General features: G+C 49.5%; 11 protein-coding genes across 11 annotated transcripts; 4 read left to right on the forward strand and 7 right to left on the reverse strand.

Moving 5' to 3' along the window:
- Positions 1-30: 30 nt before the first annotated feature.
- V1508DRAFT_404674 (uncharacterized protein) lies at positions 31-1,359 on the reverse strand (the record flags this gene model as incomplete). The annotated part of the gene is made up of 2 exons (XM_066938645.1): positions 31-103; positions 155-1,359. 2 exons carry the CDS (start codon positions 1,357-1,359, stop codon positions 31-33), a joined length of 1,278 nt encoding a protein of 425 aa, XP_066795454.1.
- Positions 1,360-1,720: 361 nt separating this feature from the next.
- Positions 1,721-3,277, forward strand: V1508DRAFT_456142 (uncharacterized protein). The gene is made up of 5 exons (XM_066942642.1): positions 1,721-1,929; positions 1,991-2,160; positions 2,220-2,370; positions 2,417-2,919; positions 2,971-3,277. The coding sequence occupies exons 1-5, from the start codon at positions 1,798-1,800 to the stop codon at positions 3,161-3,163; spliced, it is 1,149 nt and encodes a 382-aa protein (XP_066795455.1). The 5' UTR covers positions 1,721-1,797; the 3' UTR covers positions 3,164-3,277.
- Positions 3,146-4,381, reverse strand: V1508DRAFT_145434 (uncharacterized protein). The gene is made up of 2 exons (XM_066936026.1): positions 3,994-4,381; positions 3,146-3,940 (listed from the first exon to the last, which is right to left on the reverse strand). Exons 1-2 carry the CDS (start codon positions 4,151-4,153, stop codon positions 3,264-3,266), a joined length of 837 nt encoding a protein of 278 aa, XP_066795456.1. The 5' UTR covers positions 4,154-4,381; the 3' UTR covers positions 3,146-3,263.
- On the reverse strand, positions 4,382-6,576 carry V1508DRAFT_145433 (uncharacterized protein). The gene has a single exon (XM_066936025.1). The coding sequence runs from the start codon at positions 6,381-6,383 to the stop codon at positions 4,611-4,613; it is 1,773 nt and encodes a 590-aa protein (XP_066795457.1). The 5' UTR covers positions 6,384-6,576; the 3' UTR covers positions 4,382-4,610.
- A 156-nt stretch (positions 6,577-6,732) lies between these two features.
- On the forward strand, positions 6,733-9,159 carry V1508DRAFT_418714 (Sec39 domain-containing protein). Its single transcript, XM_066940494.1, has 2 exons — positions 6,733-8,306; positions 8,362-9,159. The coding sequence occupies exons 1-2, from the start codon at positions 6,793-6,795 to the stop codon at positions 9,023-9,025; spliced, it is 2,178 nt and encodes a 725-aa protein (XP_066795458.1). The 5' UTR covers positions 6,733-6,792; the 3' UTR covers positions 9,026-9,159.
- Positions 9,050-10,775, reverse strand: V1508DRAFT_418718 (uncharacterized protein). The gene is made up of 4 exons (XM_066940495.1): positions 10,461-10,775; positions 10,306-10,411; positions 9,925-10,259; positions 9,050-9,873 (listed from the first exon to the last, which is right to left on the reverse strand). The coding sequence occupies exons 1-4, from the start codon at positions 10,674-10,676 to the stop codon at positions 9,436-9,438; spliced, it is 1,095 nt and encodes a 364-aa protein (XP_066795459.1). The 5' UTR covers positions 10,677-10,775; the 3' UTR covers positions 9,050-9,435.
- Positions 10,776-10,914: 139 nt separating this feature from the next.
- V1508DRAFT_418724 (uncharacterized protein) lies at positions 10,915-12,531 on the forward strand. Its single transcript, XM_066940496.1, has 2 exons — positions 10,915-11,211; positions 11,264-12,531. The coding sequence occupies exons 1-2, from the start codon at positions 11,050-11,052 to the stop codon at positions 12,389-12,391; spliced, it is 1,290 nt and encodes a 429-aa protein (XP_066795460.1). The 5' UTR covers positions 10,915-11,049; the 3' UTR covers positions 12,392-12,531.
- On the reverse strand, positions 12,478-14,118 carry V1508DRAFT_145494 (uncharacterized protein). The gene is made up of 2 exons (XM_066936027.1): positions 13,613-14,118; positions 12,478-13,558 (listed from the first exon to the last, which is right to left on the reverse strand). The coding sequence occupies exons 1-2, from the start codon at positions 13,867-13,869 to the stop codon at positions 12,565-12,567; spliced, it is 1,251 nt and encodes a 416-aa protein (XP_066795461.1). The 5' UTR covers positions 13,870-14,118; the 3' UTR covers positions 12,478-12,564.
- A 134-nt stretch (positions 14,119-14,252) lies between these two features.
- Positions 14,253-15,861, forward strand: V1508DRAFT_418728 (uncharacterized protein). The gene has a single exon (XM_066940497.1). The coding sequence runs from the start codon at positions 14,357-14,359 to the stop codon at positions 15,734-15,736; it is 1,380 nt and encodes a 459-aa protein (XP_066795462.1). The 5' UTR covers positions 14,253-14,356; the 3' UTR covers positions 15,737-15,861.
- Positions 15,754-16,668, reverse strand: V1508DRAFT_418730 (membrane-associating domain-containing protein). Its single transcript, XM_066940498.1, has 2 exons — positions 16,215-16,668; positions 15,754-16,162 (listed from the first exon to the last, which is right to left on the reverse strand). Exons 1-2 carry the CDS (start codon positions 16,581-16,583, stop codon positions 15,992-15,994), a joined length of 540 nt encoding a protein of 179 aa, XP_066795463.1. The 5' UTR covers positions 16,584-16,668; the 3' UTR covers positions 15,754-15,991.
- A 387-nt stretch (positions 16,669-17,055) lies between these two features.
- On the reverse strand, positions 17,056-19,595 carry V1508DRAFT_145558 (kinase-like domain-containing protein). Its single transcript, XM_066936028.1, has 3 exons — positions 19,255-19,595; positions 18,298-19,206; positions 17,056-18,243 (listed from the first exon to the last, which is right to left on the reverse strand). Exons 1-3 carry the CDS (start codon positions 19,394-19,396, stop codon positions 17,324-17,326), a joined length of 1,971 nt encoding a protein of 656 aa, XP_066795464.1. The 5' UTR covers positions 19,397-19,595; the 3' UTR covers positions 17,056-17,323.
- Positions 19,596-19,616: the final 21 nt, after the last annotated feature.

A 19,616-nucleotide genomic window follows, 5' to 3' on the forward strand; every position in this document is an offset into this window, starting at 1 on the left:
ATCAAATTTTAGAAGGAAGGCCACAACTGCTTACGCGAATCCCAGACCCATTGACATACCGGTTAGCCATGGTGGCCGATTATGTCGATTGTATGCCCACATACTAAACCGCATGAGTATATCTACCAAATCAAGCCAATCCTAACATACTTACCCAGAAGCCATGACGACTTGGAAACAAGAGTTAAGCTCATACAGATACAACACGGTCGCCAAAGCCCACCAATTTCTACCTGGCACATACCATGGATATCGCTTCATCAGCTGCACGTTAGCGCTTTCTTGATTATCAAGCTGACCCCGTATCAAGAAGTACAAATGCTTAGTTCTCTGAGGCATTAAGCCAAATCCTGTAACACAAAATAAGGCGTTAAGAACTTGCGAGTCGATTTCAATCCACCGCTTTCCTGGCGTATCGGTACCATCTGGACCATCCTGTCGATTCATCGCCGGTGCAGCACCGACTAGTATAAGGAATAACATTCCACCAAAAGCTATGACGAGACAGAGATATGCGATTACAAAAAAACCTTTAACCGTAAGGAAAAACTTCAGAGCCATCTTGAGATACGTCCATATCAGGACTCGCAGATGCCGTCGTAGAGGTTCAGATACGAACGATACATGCTGCCCACCATTCTGCCTTGAATTATCTACCGGCGAAGTTTGTTCCAGAGTAGATATGTGTCGTTTTAAAACTTCCCGTGGTCCCGGTACGCCTACCATTATCGACATCATAGTTGCAGCCATGACACCGGGATGAGGAGATGCATCTGTGACTCCAACCACAATCGTGACACCTGCTTCTGACAGCGTCGGTCTTCGTGCTCGACCATCGTCGTTGATAGGAAAACTGGAGAGTCGCCTGAGGAGAGACGGGGGAGGTGGTTCGGACTTTGCCCGAAGTCTCGTAGGTCTGTCTGGAGATATGCTATTGTCCGCCGCATCGCTGTTCGTAGCATCATGAATGACGTCTGATTCGATATGACCGGATATATCCCTACTTTCTGGTTGGGGAAGTGTCTGATTGAAATATGACGGCGCTTGTTGATTCTGTGGTAGCAAAGACATATGTCGTGTTCCTCTATAACTGCGCTTTACGCTACCGCTACTACTGCTACTCCTCAGTCTCCAACCATCATCTTCATGCTGTGGTGTCGCAATTCCTTGTCCGTCGATTCGATCGCTGATCGCACCTTCATCGCCGTCCTCACCATCTTCTTGAACAGACGGAATCGTTTGTAATGGACCACCATCCGACTCGTTGCCAAGTCGGGACGTTAGCGGAGGAAGAAAACGGACGCTTCGGCTCGATATAGTCGAAGTAGAGTGCTTATTTGATGAGCCCTTGCCTTCCATTGCCACTGGAAATCCACAGGTGTGAACTAACTCGCCGTCCTCTAGTCCAACTTTCGAAGTCGATATTAACTCTCAATGTCGAAACCTTCAGCGACCAACCGTCAAGGACCAGCACAACTATTTGGCAGAACAGTATTCCTACAAATAAGAATCTAACACGGAGTCTAACAGTTATCCTCGGTATTCAACGCTGCCCAAAATGTTGGATATAGTTATTATTGCACCGCAGATGCCATCGATGATGTCCCACCTTGGTCTTAATGCGGAGCTGCACCATACCATTCCTCTGAGATCACGTGCTCCGTGAGCCGCGTCGGTTTCTAAAACTAAAAAACTGTATAAAAACTAATACTCGGAACATCGGGTCGTGAACATTAAACTGCATTTAGTCCTTTGTACTCCGATATTCTCTTTGAAGTATTGGTATAAGAAATAATAATGCTGCCATCTGTGCGACCAGTTCTGGAACGAATAGCCTTCAGGGCTTGGTCTCCGTTGAGCTCCCGTGGTTTGAAAACTTTGAAGATTGGTCTCATTCCGGGAGACGGTATTGGAAAGGAGGTTATCCCTGTAAGTTGTGTGAATAAGTACTAGTCAACTAGGTGCGGAATGTGACTAACTACGGGCGTAGACTGGTCGTCAGGTCCTTGAGGCACTGCCAGCCGAGGATGGTTTGAAGTTCCAGTTCGTAGATTTGATTGCCGGATTTGAGAGCTTCAAGGCTACCGGTGTTGCTCTGCCAGAGGAGACCGTCAAGCTTCTACAGGAAGAATGCGACGGTGCATTATTCGGTGCTGTCAGGTATGTTGTTTGCGTTCTTCTTTACGCTACAAGTGGAGTTGCGTTGCTAAATCGGCTAGTTCGCCTACGACTAAGGTTGCGGGCTACTCGTCACCTATAGTCGCTCTGCGCAAGGAGTTGGGTTTGTACGCGAATGTCCGACCTGTGAAATCAGTTGGTGATGACAGACCAGTTGACATGGTTATCGTCCGTGAGAACACCGAGGATTTGGTAGGTACTGAGATGCAGTTGGATCACTCTGTCTAATAATGTGTAGTATGTCAAGGAGGAGAAGATCTGGACTCTTGAGGATGGCTCGAAAGTCGCTGAGGCTATTAAGCGTATTACTGAGAAAGCTTCGTACAACATAGGCAAGGTCGCATTCGATCTTGCTGTCCAGCGCGGTGCTTCCCGAGCTGCATCAGCCATTCCCACACTCCACCCCAACGGCCCCATCGTCACTATTACTCACAAGTCCAACGTTCTGAGCACGACTGACGGTCTTTTCCGAGAGACTGTCCGCAAGGTCTACGAGAACAACAAGGACAAGTATGAAGCAGTCCAGGTACAGGAGCAGATCGTGGACTCTATGGTCTACCGAATGTTCCGGGAGCCAGAAATCTTTGACGTCGTTGTTGCGCCGAATTTATACGGTGATATTCTCAGTGACGGTGCGGCGGCGCTCGTTGGCTCGCTCGGTGTCGTTCCCAGCGCAAATGTTGGTGACACTTTCGTTATCGGTGAGCCATGCCACGGCAGTGCTCCTGATATCGAGGGAAAGTGAGTGTTCTGCGTGTTCAACTGTCGCATATAGTTGATTAACTGTTCCAGGAACATTGCTAACCCTATCGCGACTATTCGATCTACAGCGCTCATGCTCGAATTCATGGGCTATGCCAAGCCCGCGGCCCGCATCCACGCCGCTGTCGACGCTCACATGGTCGAGAAGAAGCTCAGCACTCCCGACCTTGGCGGAACCGCGACCACGACGCAAGTCACCGAAGACATCATAAAGAGGTTGTAATTGTACAATTAGAATGGTTGGCGATAAAGTATAAAATGAGATTGTTGATCGTAAAAGTTCTGTCATTACCTTTAAGTGTATTTACGTATGATACATTTGTCTAGTCAGATTCTCTGGAACCATCAACCTTGGCATTTTCTGCCGTAGGAACCTCGACTAATTCAAACAGGAGAGTGAAGTACACTTTTTCGCTCTTGGACTTCAGTACATATCTTAAAGGCTGGCCGTCCCAGTACTTCATAATACCCAAGGTATATCCAGGCAGTCTAAGTGCAAACTCTTGACCCATTTCAATGTATGGATTAAAAAAGTCGAACAAGTATGTTTCACCCGCCATAAAGACGAATTTCTTTCGGTTCTCCTGTTTGAGAAAGAACTTTCTTCGCTTGGCAGCCGAGGCAGGTATGCTTCCATACTGTTCTTCAATAGGCGCAATTGCCGACATATCTTCATTAACGAGAGGCTGCATTTCTTCATTGGGTTCCGCGACGGTAATAGCATTGATGCTAGTTACAGCGTACCCATACAAATACGGCTTGTCGGCATAGACGTCACCTGTCGCACTCGGATCAATCGCGTAATTAAAGATCTTATATGCGAGTCCAAAGCCATAGGGCAGATTATCGCGAATTGGATAGTCGAAATCGTTGCCGAAGAGGACGTCATCGAACGAAGTATCCTCATTGAATTTGATCTTGAACGAGATTGAGTAGAGATCTCGAATGTGTTCACTGTATCCGAAGTATGCATTCGTTTTGGGGCTGCCGTCGGGCAGGCCTATGATGCTTTTCAGATACCGGCATTAAAAGCTACAGGTTGAGTGGACATACCTGAGAAATTCTGAATGCGGACGATGATACTCGATTCGGACGACGGAGAGATGACGTCGACAGGAGTATCGGTGTTCACAGAGACAGCCCTCTTCTCTGCCGGATCATACGACGGCGCAGCAGACACCTGGAGCCTGTATTTTTTTCTATTAAGAGTCATTTTTGCATTCAACAGAAGATGCGGGAGATAATGTAAGTAGCGATACTCATTTAGCTGCTTTGGTAGCTATGGTCGGATCGCCAACGCACCTTCCGTGTGTTGGCGTGCGGCTCAGGTTAGCCCTAACCTGATATCCTTTCCAATCAGACTTATGGCCGACCGACTCACCGAAAGAGCGCGCAGACGTTACAAGAAATTTAATATTTCCACTTAAATCATTTCCATAAACTCCAATACCTCTGTCGAAACCACTGTTCGGTACAATATAGATGACCTGATCCTTCCTTGTTATAGCCAGTATAAGATTTGTCACAACGGCTACTTGAGTCAATCATATAGTCAATAGCATATGCGACCAGGGCTGCGATGTATTAAAAGCCATAAGACTGTTACAACAGCATTCCTCATTGTCCGACTATGACTACTGCAACGCGAGGAACCAAGAAACTCGTATCCTTCAAGCCTCACCACTAGTTGTCGCCAAAGCCTTCTGCGCATGCTCGAATTTGACCCTCTCAGCATTCCGTAGCTCATTCTTTTTAATCTTGCCGGTTGATGTCTTTGGCAGCTCATCCAAAAAGTCAATCTCTCGCGGAACTTCGAACCCGCCCAGTCTTTTACGTGCAAATTCAATCAACTCGGTCTTTAAGATGGCCGGATCCTTTGCCATACCGCTGGCACGCAGAATAATCAGTGCCTTTGGCCGCTCCCCATATACTTTGTCAGGAACGCCAATAACGGCGACTTCGACAACATCGGGGTGAGCGGAGATCACGTTTTCGACTCCCACGCTGGAGATATTCTCGCCACCAGAAATAATGATGTCCTTGTTGCGGTCCAGGATCTCTAGAGCGCCATCAGGATGCCAGACTGCCAAATCGCCGGTATGTAGCCATCCACCGGCGAACGCCTTCCGCGTGGCTTGCTCGTCTCTGTGGTATCCTTTCATGCACGTGTTGCCCTGTACTATGATCTCCCCAATCTCCTTGCCGTTGCGTTCGACATCAACAAGTTCGCCATTGTCGGCCAAGGACGGTTTGACAACCCGCGCCTTCTGAGCAGTAATGAATCCATGCCCCTGCCTGGACATCATCTTGAACTGCAGATCGTCGTCATGCGCTCTCCACTGGGGCAGGACATAGCATCTCGTAATCGGGCCGTAAGTTTCGGTCAAGCCGTACACGTGTACGGGAATCAAATTGAGCGATATCATCCGTTTGAACAAGGAGGGCGACGGTGGTGACGCAGCGACGGTGACCAGCACCCGCTCAGGGAGTCGTGCGGCATTCGGATGCTCACAAATCTGGATATTGACTGTCGGCGCCGCGTTGTAGTGCGTTATACCTTGCCCATTGGTCAGGTAGTGCCAGACGAGTGTATAGTCCATTTTCCGTAAACACACATGCGTGCCGCGGAGTGCGGTGACGCCGAAGGGGTAGGACCAGCCTGCAGCGTGGAACATCGGGAGGGTCCAGAGATATCGGCAGCCCTTGTCGGCGTTGTTGAGCTCGGACTCAATGATGGATGCTATAGCGGCCATGTACATTCCTCGATGAGTGTACTCAACCGCCTTGGGCTTGCCAGTCGTGCCGGACGTGAATGAAAGAGCAAAGATATTGTTTTCCGGTTGATCCTCAAAGTGGAGCTCGTCAAATGGAGTTTTGTCGACGCCGGTGGACGCCATGAGCTCGCCGTACGTCTGGTTCTTGTGGCCAGCAGCGCGGAAGTCGCGCAGGTCCTCTTCGCGCTCGGAGTCGAGATCGACGACGAGTTCGAGCTTGGGGAAGTCTTCCCCGAGCGCTATCTTGAGGATGTCAAGACTGTCAATATCGACGAATACGACGTCGACAGCGGACAGCTCGACAACAGCTCTGATCTCAGCCGGTGACAGGCGGTAGTTGAAGGAAGCCTGGATGCATCCCGACCCCGCTATGCCGAAGATCAGTTCGAAGAACATAGGCGTGTTCGGCGCGAGTATACCGATCTTGGTGCCACCTTTGTAGCGGCGCTTGAAGTAAGCGGCCAGACGGCGAGCGCGGTCGGCCTCGGTGAAGTAGTCCCGCTGGACAGTCGCACCTGACCTGTCACGGTGCACGATTGCGATGGCAGCAGGCTCAATTGCGGCGGCGCGTGGAAGGAAGTACGCCGGATCGAGCTCGTGAAGGTGCGGTTGGGTGGGAACAGGCGGCGGGCGGAAGTGTGCAGCTAGAGCATCCAGACGCGCGGCCATATTGGCTGTTGACAATAATAGATAGAGAGCGTCGAAGTCGTCCTAGTGGTGGCGATATCAGAAGGATATACGGGTGATGAGAATGTAGTAGACATGGGCATGGGACTCGGCGCGTGAGCAGAGCAGTGATCTGCCCTGCCACGACATGAAAAGTGAACTCGCGACAATAAAAATATATGAATGACGAGGGTAGTCACCCCGCACTTTCTAATCCACGCCGCCTGAAACAATTTCCAAATTCAACCCAATATACGCCCTAACCCTTTAGAGTTTATAATATTGCCTAATACGGAAAGGTGTTCACCTCCGGCGCCGCACGCTCACTCCGCCTATGTACTGCAATTTGCACTGTTAGGCGCCTACCGACTGTCAGCCCGTCATTTCACTCACCAATAGCAAATCATCACAAATGGACCAGTCGGTGCCCGGGCCTAGGTCAATTCTGCTGGCGACTTATCTCGCGTCGGCCTCAAAGACTGACGAACTCCGCAAACTCTTCGGATCATCTGCCTGGAACACTGCTGCCACGCCCAGCCAAGCTCTGAACGTTTTGTTGAAGTTCGTGCCCCAGACGGCAGAACCGAGTTCCTACTTGTCGCTAGTGTTCGACATTGCGTATTCAAGATTGGACGATTCTGATGACTCGGAAGGGCTGGCAGATCTGCTACCCGACGAAATTCGGCTACTAGACGGCGACACCGCGACATCAGTCGGAGACAAATTATTATCTGATGGCACTGCATCGGTAGATTTCTACGAAGGCGACCCACAATTGACTATCGCGTCCTGGGTGTTTGAACGAATATACTCGATTGATTCGTCATTCGGCGTGCTCGAGTTGATCGATGCCATCGTCTCTGCAGATGTATCAGAGCCACTGCCAGCAGCTGTCCTGCTATGGCGCGACGGCGTTCTTCGACCTCTACAGTTATTCTACGTCTCTTATCCTAACGCCGTTGATAAGGAATTGTATCATCTACGAGAATACACGTCAACTAATCCTCAGCTCATCATCGAGCACTTCCTTCAATATACCACGACCAAGACCATCAATCGCGACGTGGCTATGATCATCACTCCATATCTGCACTATATCACCACAATTTCGGCTGACAGAATAAAACCATGGAACAACTTTTATGAATGGTTAGTTATCACTGCGGCTACAAATTTCCAGATCATCATAGAGCTCGTGAAGAACTGGAATGGACCAGATGGTGATTCAAGTGCGCTGATCAACTATGTGTCTACCATCATAGCGTCATGCTACCAATGCTCTGAAGTTAGGTCTGAATACTTTGAGGCAATGCACATTCTGCAAAAGCGGGGATCTTACGTTTTAAATCTGGCCGATATCATTCCCGTCGACGACGACGACGATCGATTTATTGAGACCCAAATGGTGTCTTACTCAGACGCTGATTCCGCATTCAAATTCCCAGAGTGTCCATTGTATCAAGCTACACAGAGCAATCTCTACATTCTTGACCAGCTAATCACTTCTGGCGCCATGATCTCAGTGTACGTTCCAACGAGCTTGCAGAGTATTGCGAAACTCCGCTTCTTCGCAACCCACCAGGCCCAATTACAATTCCTCCTCAGCGTCGTCCGTGGAAATTCAAAGGAATACGCATATCGAGATGACAGCAACTGGCGGACGCTCCGCAGTGGTTCTCGGTGGTTGAAGAACAAGAGCTATGTTCTCTCGAAACTCTCCGATGCAGATATCGAGAACGCTTTCCTTTCTGCGCTACTGGATTTTGGGCGTATTAGCCTCGTTCGCGAGATTTATATCGATCCGATACAGCTGCCATTAGAGATGGAGGATATTGAAACTCATGTTTTGCATTCCTTCCGGCAGCACTATGATGGTGCGTCAAACTGTAATGCAACCCGAGGAAGTCTCAAGACTGCATCGCAAGTGTGAGTATTCCGTCGCACCGAATGTACATCATTGTGGCCGGTGCTAATAAGATAGGCTCCATTTAATTTATCCCAGCATGCTCAAGACGGACAAATTAGAAAAAGCAGAACTTCTTCTCAAAGCAACGCACGAGCTGTCTAAATACTCTCTCACACTAGTCCAAGGAGTGCCTCTTGCTCCACTACAAATTCGGATAAACAATAATCCTGAGCAAATCATCTCCCAACTCTTACAATCCAACGAGAAAGCATATTTACAAGTGGACGAGATGATCAGCATCACCAAGAATTTAGTAATCGGTCTCGACACGGCGTTGGACGCTTTGCAAGGGATTGAATTCCGAGTGATCAGGATGTGTGTGTACGCTGCCCTGGCCGCCGACGATTTCAGTGTCGCGTACGAATACTGCATGAACAAGCTATGGTCCCACGCAAACGAAATAAACGCGTTCGACCAAGACCTCCTCTGGCAAGTTTTTTTTGCAGCTGGCCGCTACGTCTCGCCGAACGCACCCTCTCTAAGTTCGTCGCCCGGTTTCCAAGTTACAGCTCAAACACAAATGATGATGCTGCAGCTCAATAATCGGATAAAGTACTTGCGATTACAAATGGAGCTGCTGTCCCGGGCTTTGGATATTTGTCCTGAACGACATATGTTTGAGATTTTGAATATTTGGCAGGATTTTGAGTTGCAGGTTGCTCAGTTTACTGCAAGGTGATGTATATTGCGCGAGCTTGCTGGAGTTGGATTGTCATGAATCTGTGTTGTACTATATAATATTTAGCTGAAGAAAGATACAATCAGTTTATTATCAGTTACAGAACTATCAGAATATAGCAAATCAGTATTAGTCCAGATCGAGTCCAGTAATCACTATACGTCAGAAAATTGTGGAATGGTTTCTAAGATACTTTGCAACGTAGTAGAACTCACACCGAGCGGCACGTCTGTGTCAAAGTGCATCTTTATCGCGCTAGACAGAGACCACAAATAAAACTCTGGATATATTACTGGCTGTCTAGCCAGGTAATATTGCAGGATATCTCTCTCGTATTTATACATTACGTTTGGAACTCTGAATGGACGCGAACTTTTAGTAGAAGTGTTATCGTGGCCACGACAAAAAACTTACCGTCTAACATTAGTAGTCATCCAGACAAACGCTCCCAAACAGAAAAATCCTGCTGCAACACGTCGATCATGGCCAAGAATCTCCGCATACACGCGCTTCATATCCAAATCAGATGGGTGATGCCGCAACGCGTTTGTTATCAAGTACGGCATCTCATCCGCCCCTCCGCCCTGGATACTCCTGTCGTGCATGATGGCTAGTACGGCCCGGTTAATTATATAATCGATTAGGTCGACGTCGGCTGCGGAGTTAGGCAGGCTAGCGTAGCTTCGCCTGTGCAAGAATACCTTCTCTATAAATGGTTTAGAGACGATTCTGTAGGCCACATCGGTCAGCTTCTCAAGGAGAGCCCCGTCAGAAACCTCAAAGTAATGATCAAGTAGAGTGTCCAGGACCAGGTATATAGATGCATGGTAGTCAAGCATTCGAGTGACCTATACTGCCGTTAATTCTCCTCCGAGCAGAAGTAGTTGTAAAGGGCATACGAATACAGAATCGCTGATGGCTTCGAAAGCTTTCTTCGCCACGTCGACATATAGTTTCCTCGCAGGGTTTTCCCGCCGGAGCGGCAAGTCTATGTGACTAAGTAGCGAAAAAAATAACACAAGTTTCAACATAACCGGCCATTGGTCACTATCCACCCACGCAGGCGCTCGCAGCGACAGGTAGCGCGACAATAGCGCGAGACCACATGGGACGTTGACCGACATGCTGATGAACAAATCACAGCGCATGAGGCGGTTCCAGGCTTCGAGAAATTTTTTGACCAAAAGACTCTGGATACTGTATACTTGATAGTCCTGCGTCACGTAGAGTATGGCTGGATATGTAAGCCTAGTTCAGCAGAAGTGATAAAACAGGCATACTCAGAAGACTTTCTAACGCTTGTCCGAGGACTGTATAATTGGGCGAATTAATGGTGATATTAAGCGTCCGGCGCTCGATATGCGCATATGTCAAAAACTGACTGTCCTACCATCGTCAGCATATTCATCGTGCCCTCAGTATAACTCGGCCACACTCTTTGCAAAATGCATCCAAGTTCTCTAAAATTCGCAACGATCTGGATATATTGTCGCATATACGTCGCAAACGGTATGGCCAGGCTCGTATCAGTGACACCAGTACAGTCAGCGAGCGTCGGTAGAGTATGGCCGATTCCACTTAGGTCTAAAGGTGAAATTGAAATTGATCTCTCAGAGGTCGCGCCATCTGGCGCTTCGATATTCTCCATCATCCTAATACAGTCCTCTGATATACACAAGCTAACTAGCGATTGCTGAGTTGCTTCCGCATCGCGTATGGAGCTGTAATCAGCACCCGGGCTGCCCACCTTAGGAGGCCTAGTTTTAGAAGGACGCGTTGAGCATCAATTTATTCAGGGGTCTGTGTATATATGAGACCTGCGTAGACTTTAGCATAAACGTGAGGCGACTTCAGGGCTAACCAGGGGTTTACCACACCACAATCCAAATCAGCGTCAACGATCTGGCGGCTTGTATGCCGTACCCAAGCTTTTCCTCTGATTCGACATGGCCAGTGTTCTGTTATGACTGATATACATTCTAAGCATTTAATTTGAGTATCGGTTCATAAGGACACTCATAGCAATGGACGAATTGCCGTCCTCCCCTGAATTCCTCCGCGCTCGGCATCCGTACAAGGGTTCTGACAGTGCGGTCTTGAAACCATCTACTGCTGACAGTCTTCCATCGTCGCCATACTGGATATTGCGGGATGCCAGAGGTGCATCGAATAGTCCGGTCCGGAGTGTATGTATCCAGATCAATTGCATTTCGAGAGTCTTGTCCAACAATGTTGTAGAACGGCAGTTCAGACAGATTGTCGATTCATTCTTCCTCGCCGCTGCGGCGGACAAAGTCGAGTTATTTAAAGTCGAGTCCAGAACAAAAGCCACTATCTCGCGTAAACAGTACCCTGTCGCTCCGCTCGTCTACAAGACACGGCGCTCTGCAAGACTCCGACCCTGAATCAGACTACGAAGACCTTACGATCACGGCCGATGGCTTGAAAAATGGACGCACCAAACCACGCAGCTTCTCTACCGAAACCGTAACCGACTCGAACGTCCGCTTGCACGAGGAAGAGCAAGACGACGTGTCGGTATGGGAAGCAGTCGAAGATCTCCGGAGTCGGGTCGTGAAACTCGAAATGTCGGACCGCGAGCGAAAATCTCATGCCGCGATACTCGAATCAACGATGGCGTCATCGACGACGTCGCTGGATTTGCCGTCTTCGTCCAGTCGCACGAGCACAGCAGCGTTGTCCATGATGTCTGGAACTCAAGGTCACCTTCGGATGGCGATGGCCAATGCGCGCGAGACCTTGCCGAGTGACGTGTACCAATGTCTGGAGACTACGGTGGGTGATATCGAGAATCTCGCGAACAAATTGCCAGCCGACCGCGCCGTGAAGTTGAAAGTGGAAGCACTCTACCGAACCCTGGCCGAACTTACTATGATCCTCTACGAAAACCCATATTTCAAGGAGGACAGCAGTGCATCGCCGCCGTACTCGCGACAACATCAACGAGGACGCAGTACTCCCTCCATCACCATTCGGTCCGATCCCAACCCGGTCCCGGACACTGAGAGCGATATCACTAGTCGTTTGCCTGTCCGCGCCGCGTCGCGGATGCGAAGTTCGCTTGAAATACGTCAGCTGCCACCGCAATTGCGCTCGGCGTCCCGTCTTGCGAGTAGAAGTGACACACTCCACGGCGACGAGTACAGACCAACAACAGCGGTCGATTGGTCATCAACTCTGAACCGACGACGCACGGTCGCCGGGACTACCACGGCAGCGAGACCGATTAGATACCTTCCCCAAAGCGTGATCGGCATACGCGCGCCAGTTTCAACAGGCAGACAGTCCGGCATGATTTTGAGCTCACCACCTAATATTTCCCGAGGCGCCGATCGCGTTGATTAAAGTTTTGTATATTAGGCAGCATGTATGGCATACCTTGGAGTTCGAGGTTCTTGTGTAAATTATACTTTTTACAATTGACTCTTCAAATGTCATGTAAATCATGATATGCACCAAAAATGCACTAATAAAACATCCAATCCCAACGCAAAAATGCATTTACCAAAGACTTTGAACTAATTAAGTAAACAGTTGCGAGCTTGCCGAGTGTGCTTAACCAAAGCGACACTTGACTCGTTATCATTCCTGATCATTCGCCGACGAGCTGCGGCTTCGGAATCTGTAATTCGCAATCTGTCGGCTTCTGACCGGAATAAGCGCTGCAGATTGAAAGCGTGGATAGTAAAAGTCGTGACGCGCCACAAAAACGTTATTATCTGGACTCTCCACGGTTGCAAGGTGTTGTTCGTATTCGTTGCGTTGATGGCTGTTATCGACAGCTGCGTCAATTGTCGTCTATGCGACCACTGCCTTGACGAATTTTGCCTCCGTGTGCCAGGCTTGGGTGAACCCGCAAGTGAAACATAGTCCTTCAAGCGACAGCCAGGTCGCTTATGCGGACCGGCACAGGAACGGATACATCTTTCGCACACGTCTTTCAACTGGCTACCTCCTTGTTGCGTTCCGGAGGACGGCCCCGAGCCATCTTTTGGGATTCGAGGGAACTTAAAGTTCGCTAAGCACGGGCCGAAGCATTTCTCGCATAATCTGTAGCGGCAGCATTTACACGGCATCAACGCGCGGTCCGATGATATTCTGCACACATCGCACCTAATGTTGTGGAACTGGATATCGGTTGCTGGATCGATATCTATGTCGCAGTCTGTAGGATAGTACATACCGTCTGATGGCGGCGGCGCGATGTAATCGTCCACGAAGGCGAGATTGTACGCGATGTGGTCGGATTCCAGGTCATCGTACTCGGGGGTCGGCGATTCCCCACAGTTAGGTGACAGAAGCTCGGAAAAGCATGTTAATGAACTGTGATCTATAGTATCCAATGCCGAAAATGTCGAGTCTGGCTGTTTCTTCGGCGGTGACGACGCGAACGGGATTGTGGCTGTCGATGTCGGCAGGAGCGGCAACTGCGCTGGGATCATGGTTTGGTACCACCGCACCTTACCGGTGAGTGTGAACTGTAGAGGAGAAGATCGTTCCCGTATTCGAGGTCTATATTTGTTAGGGGGCTAGCAAGATCACAATGCTGAGTACGTATACGCTTACGGAGAAGGTAATGTCGCTGATATCCTGGACGCCTTGAGCGTCCGCTCCTGTTCAATATCATCACGTCGCTCTGGAAATATGTTCTGTACTTGTGGAATGGCCTTACCAGCCAATCTCGACCGGGTTGTAGTCATATTCGTAATATTTGTCGAAATAGTAGCTAGCATTTTTCCATTGTGCCCAGTCCAGATAGCCTTACTAGACTCATACGGCCTGGCAGGCGGTGCATCATCAGTCACGGAGGCAGGCATTCCCATCCAGAAGTCAATAACTACAATCGTGATACCACAATCTAAGCGTCCTATAGCACTATCACGCACATTCTGCGTCCTGAATCGACCCAAGACAGGAAAAGAAATTGATCAGTCGTAATCTCGAACACTCGAGCACACGGCGCGGGTATCAAATTAATAATATAAAATAAAAATATATCCGAGCGTTTCGGTCAACAGATCGTCGCGCGTAGTTCTAATTTTGGTGGCGTCGCTGCATTCGCTCAGGCCGGGCGAGCGTTTGCGGAAGTCCTGGAGGTGACGTGTTGTTGACAAATATTCAGGGTTAGGAGTTGTGCGTTGGCCAGGCAACACACAGTAATAGCATTGCGTCCCGCAACACGTTTGCGCGGGTGCGAAAGGGGTATCGATTTTTTAATCGCGCTTCCATGTGTAAGGACGACCAGGCAGCGACTCCACTGGGCGCGTTGCAAATAAACCGAGTGTTCACTGAACGATTGTACAGCAAGCTATGTCTCTCGAAGCACGAGAAGAAGACATTGCAAGGCTGGAGGTAGAGTTGCAACGCCTGAACACGAATCTCGCAAGCCAACATCGGGAGACAGAGACGCTCTCGCTGCAAAACAATGATCTTGTCAAACAAATCGAGGACTTGGAGCACGACATCCATCAACGGGGGACCAATGCCGAACGTTGGCGGCAACGATTCTTGACGGAGAAGAAAGCTCATGAGGAGACAAAGGCGCAAATTCAGGCGCTCCAGACCGCGGTCAAGAGTCGAGACGATAGTAATCGAGAATTGGCGGCGCAAAAAGTCAGTGTTGTGCAGGAACTGGGGATCGTGAGAGAGCAAGTACGTGGGTTAAATGCGGAGTTATATGAGATGTCCCAGGCCAACGGAGTGCTTGAAGGGAGATTAAGCGCGTTGGCTGAGCAGAATGAAGTACTCGAGCAGGAGATCGAATGTTTGCATGCACAAGAGGAGCAAATAGGGACTACAAGGGAAATTGCGCGGCGGTACTCGGATCCAGAACCGGTGCGGAGTTTGTCAGAGGAACTGGCGGGGTCGTCAGACTCGGATGGATCAGGACAGACGTTGTTTGAAACGCTTGACGACGCGGAGCATGTGGATTTGCGCGAAAAATTGGACCAATTGCGACACGAGATCGGGTGGGAGAATATGGGGTGGCTGACACCGGATGAGATGGCAAATATGGCGGCTGCGTTAAAGAACATCTGGAAAGAGGCCGGGGGTGACATTTGGCATGAAAAGATGTCAGCGGCTGAAGTGTTAGTAGCTGCGTTGGCTAAGCAGCAGTTACTAATAGAGAAGTTACTCCAGAGTGACATGGGGACAGGCATTAGTGACTCAGAGACACAAACACAAAAAATATCAACGGACACTCCGGTAGATATGGGGAGAAGGGATGCGGAAACAGACTCAAAGTTTTCACTGCAGGCAGACAGTCGGACTGCTCAGATGGAGAGCACTGCAGGAAATCCTGACGAAAGTGTAATGAAGATGTACAAAATTGTCGCGCACCGCCTCCCGTTTTTGCGATACATTGCCTACATCGTACCAAAGCACATACTGGAGAGCTACGCGCAGGACGACATCGCTGTCAAAGTCACATTACTGCTGTCGTTCTTTGTAGCACTCGTTCTGTCTGTCGCGCTTGCGATAGGAACGGGATTGGGATATTGGGCGGCGTCATCCAGCACCGCAAATTCGTGGTGCTCAGCCAACCACTTGTCGTTTGCCCGAGCCTTGGCACGAAGACATCTGCCGTGGTGGATTGGCAGCCGGATACCGTTTGTCGAGGGAATAATGTTTCGCCTGGAAGGATGGGCTGCGAATCGGTACGGATACAATAGGATTTTAGTAAGCTAGGATTACATCATAAACGTGTATTTTAATTTTTTTACAGCGGATTGTATTTATGTCATGGAGTTATTGCTATGGATTACCTAATGTATTAATTAAGCGACTACCTGCACACGACATGAATAACCAACAGCCCATTGCTAGCACACTGTAAACGAGTAGCTGTAAATGATAGATATACAAAATAAATCAAACTCCAGATTGAGACTGATCATACGATCAATGGATATACTAAGCCAGTTTCAATTTCTGGCGAGTCAACTAAACCTGAGTCATGGTCGGGCGGGTACTGGCAGCGGCAGGCGCAGGGGCAGCGGCGCCGGCGCGTCTGCTTGGAACGGTTCCCCAGCCAGCACGGAGTCCGGTCGAGAGGGAGAGAATAAGTGAGACGAGGGCGACAACGAAGGCAAAGTACATGAAGACCGTATCGGCCTAAACTGGGTTAGTGGCGCTGGAACCTTCAGAGCGAGGTGTGACAACTCACCTGAGCTTTGCGGCATCTGTCAGTGCTGCCCTGCGCGACTTTGTTGGAGTTCAGGTAAACGTGATTAGTACATGAGTGGACTCTGATTACGACAGCAAGAGCAGTCGCACCGGCGAAGGCGAAGACAGTGACGAGGAAGTCAACTAGAGCGACGGAGAACGGGAAGGCGATGCCGGTCACGAACAGTGCGATGAAACCATAAAATGCACCAAACAAGAGGCCGAAAACGGAGGCGAACATCATGAAGTTCACTTGGGGAGTTCCGAAGATCTGGCCCGCGATGAGCGAGCCAGTGAGGCCGAGAGTGATGACCAAGAAGATGAAGAGCAAACTTCGAAGGACGATGTTGGAGATGAATAGAGCGCCCATTGCTATTGTTGTGGTCGTTTTAGATAGATTATAGTAGCAGATCCGGTTTGTCAGGAGATGTGGTAATATGCTCACTGTGCAGAAATACAGTGTGCGCGGTGGGCGGCAGCGAGAAATATATGACACGGGTTGGGAGATCACAGTCGGAGTTGCAGGTAGCAATTGCCCCGGATGACGTCATGAGCAGGAGCCGCACCAAGTTACCCTGTCTGATAACGTCATGGTCACGGCAGCACCAAATGATCGCCAAAACTCTATTGACATTTTTGTGTCACCCTCTCGGGCTCCCGGTGGCCAGATTACCATCTTTGAGCGACGGGCCGGCATTATCAGTCAGCACAGGCCACATGACTGCATCAACAGACTGCCCTATGGGGACATCTAATATCTAATTGCCAGTGTGACTCTTCAATTTGAGCCATGCGATGGGCCACCGTCGTTGCCGATTGGCCAATCGATCGAGTTGAGTGGTATGGCCTCGAGCATGCGCACCACGCAATTGTATATAACATCAAAACTACACTGTCTGATCCGCACACCCGATCTCAGTGATTTTCAGACAACGGCGTCTCCCCATATCGACTTTTTACCGTCCCTTCCGAAGATCAAGTCAGCGATATGGTCGCTCTAAATCTCACCATGATAACATTGTATCTATTCTTCTACATCATAGCAAAACAGACATATCCTCGTAAGCCCATTACTATATCAACTGTAATATGTCTCCCTCTCCTAGCGGGTCACGCCGCCTGACTGTTCACAGCCAACTCCATAATCAGCCGCGTGGCCATGTGCAGAAACGGATATGTCGAGAGCGTCTCGTCCTCCTTCTCCTTCGTGTTACTCGGCGCCCCGGTAGCCACCTTACCCTTCTCCTTCTCCCCATTCTGGTGCCCTTTCTCACCCTCGCTCTCGTTGTTGCCATTCTCCGGCTTGGCCTTCTCCATAGTCGTCAGGTTCGTCAGAAAGTTTATATTATTCACGTTCGCGCTGTTCATCGTCACAACGCTGCTGCTCCGGCTCACGTTAGTGCTGCTCGTACTCCGCCGCCGCCGCACCTTCTCCTTCGCCATCTCGTGTTCGTCCCCGTCATTCCACCACCCATCAAACTTAAAATCTACCAGATAGTTGTTCTGCTCAAGCTGGTACAGTTGAATCTGCATCTTCATCAACTTTCCCTGCTCACCCTGCAGGGGCTCCCCCTCTCTATGGTCACGCGGAATGTATTTCCATCGTACTAATATTGTCCATGGATCCTCTTCCGTAGGCTTCGCCCACTCCGCACCAAGGCCTTTCAGTGCACGATAAATCTCGCCCATGACATCAAGTGGATAAGACCGGCTACGAATACCGAAATGCCACCGTGTCTTTGACTTTCTGCTCGACGATGACGCGGCTTGTGTCAGTTTCTCGAGATTGGCCGCGAGTCCTGGATTCGACGCCAGCATGTTCGCGCGGTGATACGTGGGTAACGAGGATGGTAGGACTGCAATCGTGGTGTTTGGAGTTGACAGGTCGGCTGCGTTTAGCGCGGATGACAGGTGATGGCTGTCGAATGTGAGGGTTTGTTCGTTGCCCTTTCGATGCATGGAACCTTGATTCGACCTTATCCCGTCAGTCCACGACGGGCTAGACGACAAAAATCCGTCCTTGTTGTCCGCTGCGCCTTGTTAGTATATATTAAACACAATAAGACAATCCGAAGATAACTTACAACCTTTCTCCATGAGCTTGTTTTCCCTCATCAATTCATAAGCATCTCTAATCTCGTTGCTCTCTCCCTTGTTCTTCAGCGCATCGTAGACCTCCTCCTTATCGTATCCCATCGTCCGCCCAAGAGCACCGACGACGGTATCGTCGATCTCTGCGCCGCTTTTGTCTTCCGGTCGCAGTAAGTATTCCGGCAGATTAACTTTAAACCACTTGTCCTGCATGATCTCCCTCACCGTGATCCGGTTTAGAGGATTGACAACGAGCATGCGCTGCAAAAGATGCTTCGCTCCAGGCGATAAATACGACGGTAGTGTGTAAACTCCGCCGTTGATCTTCTTGAACAGTGTCGGAATAAACTCGTCGTCGAACGGCAGCCGACCACACAGCATGACATACAATATGACGCCACAGCTCCACACGTCGACTTCCGGTCCTGCATATAACTTGCCCGAGATAACTTCTGGTGCAGCATAATTCGGCGACCCACAACTTGTCTTCAGAAAATTACCGTCTGTCATGATATTTGACAGTCCAAAGTCCGCAATCTTTACATTCAGGTTCTCGTCCAGTAACAAGTTTTCTGGTTTCAAATCGCGATGGACAATCTTATGTCGGTGGCAGTACTCCACTGCGCATATGATCTGCTGGAAAAACCGTCGAGCCTCATCCTCCGGCATCTTGCCCCGTTGGACTATATAATCGAACAGTTCCTTTCCCGCAAACTCGATCACCATTATGATTTCGTCTTTCGACTTGATGACATCGTATAGCTTGATGATATGTGGGTGGCGCAAGAGACGCAAATATGATATCTCGCGTTCCACGCGGCCCTGCATGTCGGATTTCGCCAAAGTCTTGCGGTTGATGATTTTCAGCGCGACCCGCTGATGCGTCGCAAGGTGATATGCCACTACGGCTTCGTTAGCATATTCAGATTAATATCGTCACCTTCACATACATTTCACTTTGCCAAACGAGCCTTCTCCCAATGTCTTTATGATCTGGTATCGGCCGATTCGTTGGCCGGACGACCCGCGGTCGCGCTCTCGCGTCTCTCTCTGTTCTTCTGGTTCTCGGCCATCCTGTGGCATGGCAGACATTGTCGCTGTATTCTGTGCCGAGGTACGATGACGCAACTGTATTCTATATCTAATTAAGCACTATAAATTACACAGCAATTCTAAGGATGAATTAGGCGTAATCCCCGGATGGTGAGTAGTATATAGTATGATCGTCGACTGGATGTGTGAGTGCCACTCGAGATGCTGCTGAGCGTGGCAGCAGGCGGGGAAAGAGTTGGTGGTTAGGGTATCTCACATC

Source organism: Lipomyces doorenjongii, assembly GCF_038497915.1.
Source record: "Lipomyces doorenjongii strain NRRL Y-27504 unplaced genomic scaffold V1508scaffold_29, whole genome shotgun sequence".
NCBI lineage: Eukaryota > Fungi > Ascomycota > Lipomycetes > Lipomycetales > Lipomycetaceae > Lipomyces > Lipomyces doorenjongii.

What these genes read in the sequence shown, in the direction of transcription:
- V1508DRAFT_418728 (XM_066940497.1), top strand. Translation starts at nt 14,357, where the DNA reads ATGTCTCTCGAAGCACGAGAAGAAGACATTGCAAGGCTGGAGGTAGAG.
- V1508DRAFT_418714 (XM_066940494.1), top strand. Translation starts at nt 6,793, where the DNA reads ATGGACCAGTCGGTGCCCGGGCCTAGGTCAATTCTGCTGGCGACTTAT. An exon ending in CTCAAGACTGCATCGCAAGT is followed by an intron (nt 8,307 to 8,361) that starts GTGAGTATTCCG and finishes CTAATAAGATAG; the next exon opens with GCTCCATTTAATTTATCCCA.
- V1508DRAFT_418718 (XM_066940495.1), bottom strand. Translation starts at nt 10,676, where the DNA reads ATGATGGAGAATATCGAAGCGCCAGATGGCGCGACCTCTGAGAGATCA. An exon ending in TTGGATGCATTTTGCAAAGA is followed by an intron (nt 10,412 to 10,460) that starts GTGTGGCCGAGT and finishes TGACGATGGTAG; the next exon opens with GACAGTCAGTTTTTGACATA. An exon ending in CCATCAGCGATTCTGTATTC is followed by an intron (nt 9,874 to 9,924) that starts GTATGCCCTTTA and finishes ACGGCAGTATAG; the next exon opens with GTCACTCGAATGCTTGACTA.
- V1508DRAFT_145434 (XM_066936026.1), bottom strand. Translation starts at nt 4,153, where the DNA reads ATGACTCTTAATAGAAAAAAATACAGGCTCCAGGTGTCTGCTGCGCCG. An exon ending in CCGCATTCAGAATTTCTCAG is followed by an intron (nt 3,941 to 3,993) that starts GTATGTCCACTC and finishes AAAGCATCATAG; the next exon opens with GCCTGCCCGACGGCAGCCCC.
- V1508DRAFT_145558 (XM_066936028.1), bottom strand. Translation starts at nt 19,396, where the DNA reads ATGTCTGCCATGCCACAGGATGGCCGAGAACCAGAAGAACAGAGAGAG. An exon ending in CTCGTTTGGCAAAGTGAAAT is followed by an intron (nt 19,207 to 19,254) that starts GTATGTGAAGGT and finishes ACGAAGCCGTAG; the next exon opens with TGGCATATCACCTTGCGACG. An exon ending in CAAGCTCATGGAGAAAGGTT is followed by an intron (nt 18,244 to 18,297) that starts GTAAGTTATCTT and finishes AACAAGGCGCAG; the next exon opens with CGGACAACAAGGACGGATTT.
- V1508DRAFT_145494 (XM_066936027.1), bottom strand. Translation starts at nt 13,869, where the DNA reads ATGGGAATGCCTGCCTCCGTGACTGATGATGCACCGCCTGCCAGGCCG. An exon ending in TCAGCGACATTACCTTCTCC is followed by an intron (nt 13,559 to 13,612) that starts GTAAGCGTATAC and finishes TAACAAATATAG; the next exon opens with ACCTCGAATACGGGAACGAT.
- V1508DRAFT_418730 (XM_066940498.1), bottom strand. Translation starts at nt 16,583, where the DNA reads ATGGGCGCTCTATTCATCTCCAACATCGTCCTTCGAAGTTTGCTCTTC. An exon ending in ACAGATGCCGCAAAGCTCAG is followed by an intron (nt 16,163 to 16,214) that starts GTGAGTTGTCAC and finishes AACCCAGTTTAG; the next exon opens with GCCGATACGGTCTTCATGTA.
- V1508DRAFT_456142 (XM_066942642.1), top strand. Translation starts at nt 1,798, where the DNA reads ATGCTGCCATCTGTGCGACCAGTTCTGGAACGAATAGCCTTCAGGGCT. An exon ending in TTGGAAAGGAGGTTATCCCT is followed by an intron (nt 1,930 to 1,990) that starts GTAAGTTGTGTG and finishes CTACGGGCGTAG; the next exon opens with ACTGGTCGTCAGGTCCTTGA. An exon ending in GCATTATTCGGTGCTGTCAG is followed by an intron (nt 2,161 to 2,219) that starts GTATGTTGTTTG and finishes TAAATCGGCTAG; the next exon opens with TTCGCCTACGACTAAGGTTG.
- V1508DRAFT_145433 (XM_066936025.1), bottom strand. Translation starts at nt 6,383, where the DNA reads ATGGCCGCGCGTCTGGATGCTCTAGCTGCACACTTCCGCCCGCCGCCT.
- V1508DRAFT_418724 (XM_066940496.1), top strand. Translation starts at nt 11,050, where the DNA reads ATGGACGAATTGCCGTCCTCCCCTGAATTCCTCCGCGCTCGGCATCCG. An exon ending in CGAATAGTCCGGTCCGGAGT is followed by an intron (nt 11,212 to 11,263) that starts GTATGTATCCAG and finishes ACAATGTTGTAG; the next exon opens with AACGGCAGTTCAGACAGATT.